Here is a 265-nt window from a genome sequence, read left to right as displayed (position 1 = left end):
AGCGTTAAGAAGCCGCATCACTTCCCTCCCGCTGCTGCTTCTCTTGCTGCTGCTGTTGCTGCTGCTGCTGCTGCTGCTGCTGCTTAGCTGCTGCTCCACCATCAACATCCATGGGGCCTACATCTGCAGCAGCAGCAGCAGGTGCAGCAGCAGCATCAGCAGCTGTAGCAGCAGCAGCACCAGGCGTTGCTGCATCTGCTGCAGCGTCTGATTCCCCTGCAGCAGCAGCAGCAGCAGCAGCAGCAGCAGGACGTATGGACCCATT

At 60.0% G+C, this 265-nt stretch overlaps 1 protein-coding gene across 1 annotated transcript in view; it reads right to left on the bottom strand.

Annotated features, from left to right (window-relative positions):
• Nucleotides 1-4: 4 nt before the first annotated feature.
• EMH_0040000 (uncharacterized protein) overlaps nucleotides 5-265 on the bottom strand; it is a gene marked incomplete at both ends in the record, with an annotated part of 2,909 nt that continues 2,648 nt past the window's right edge. The window contains one exon of the mRNA XM_013495456.1: nucleotides 5-265. Within this exon, the coding sequence (XP_013350910.1) occupies nucleotides 5-265 (261 nt within the window).

Source organism: Eimeria mitis, genomic scaffold (assembly GCF_000499745.2).
Source record: "Eimeria mitis Houghton genomic scaffold, Emh_scaff1582, whole genome shotgun sequence".
In the NCBI taxonomy this organism is placed as follows: Eukaryota; Apicomplexa; class Conoidasida; order Eucoccidiorida; family Eimeriidae; genus Eimeria; species Eimeria mitis.
This window is presented reverse-complemented; position numbering and strand designations above follow the sequence as displayed.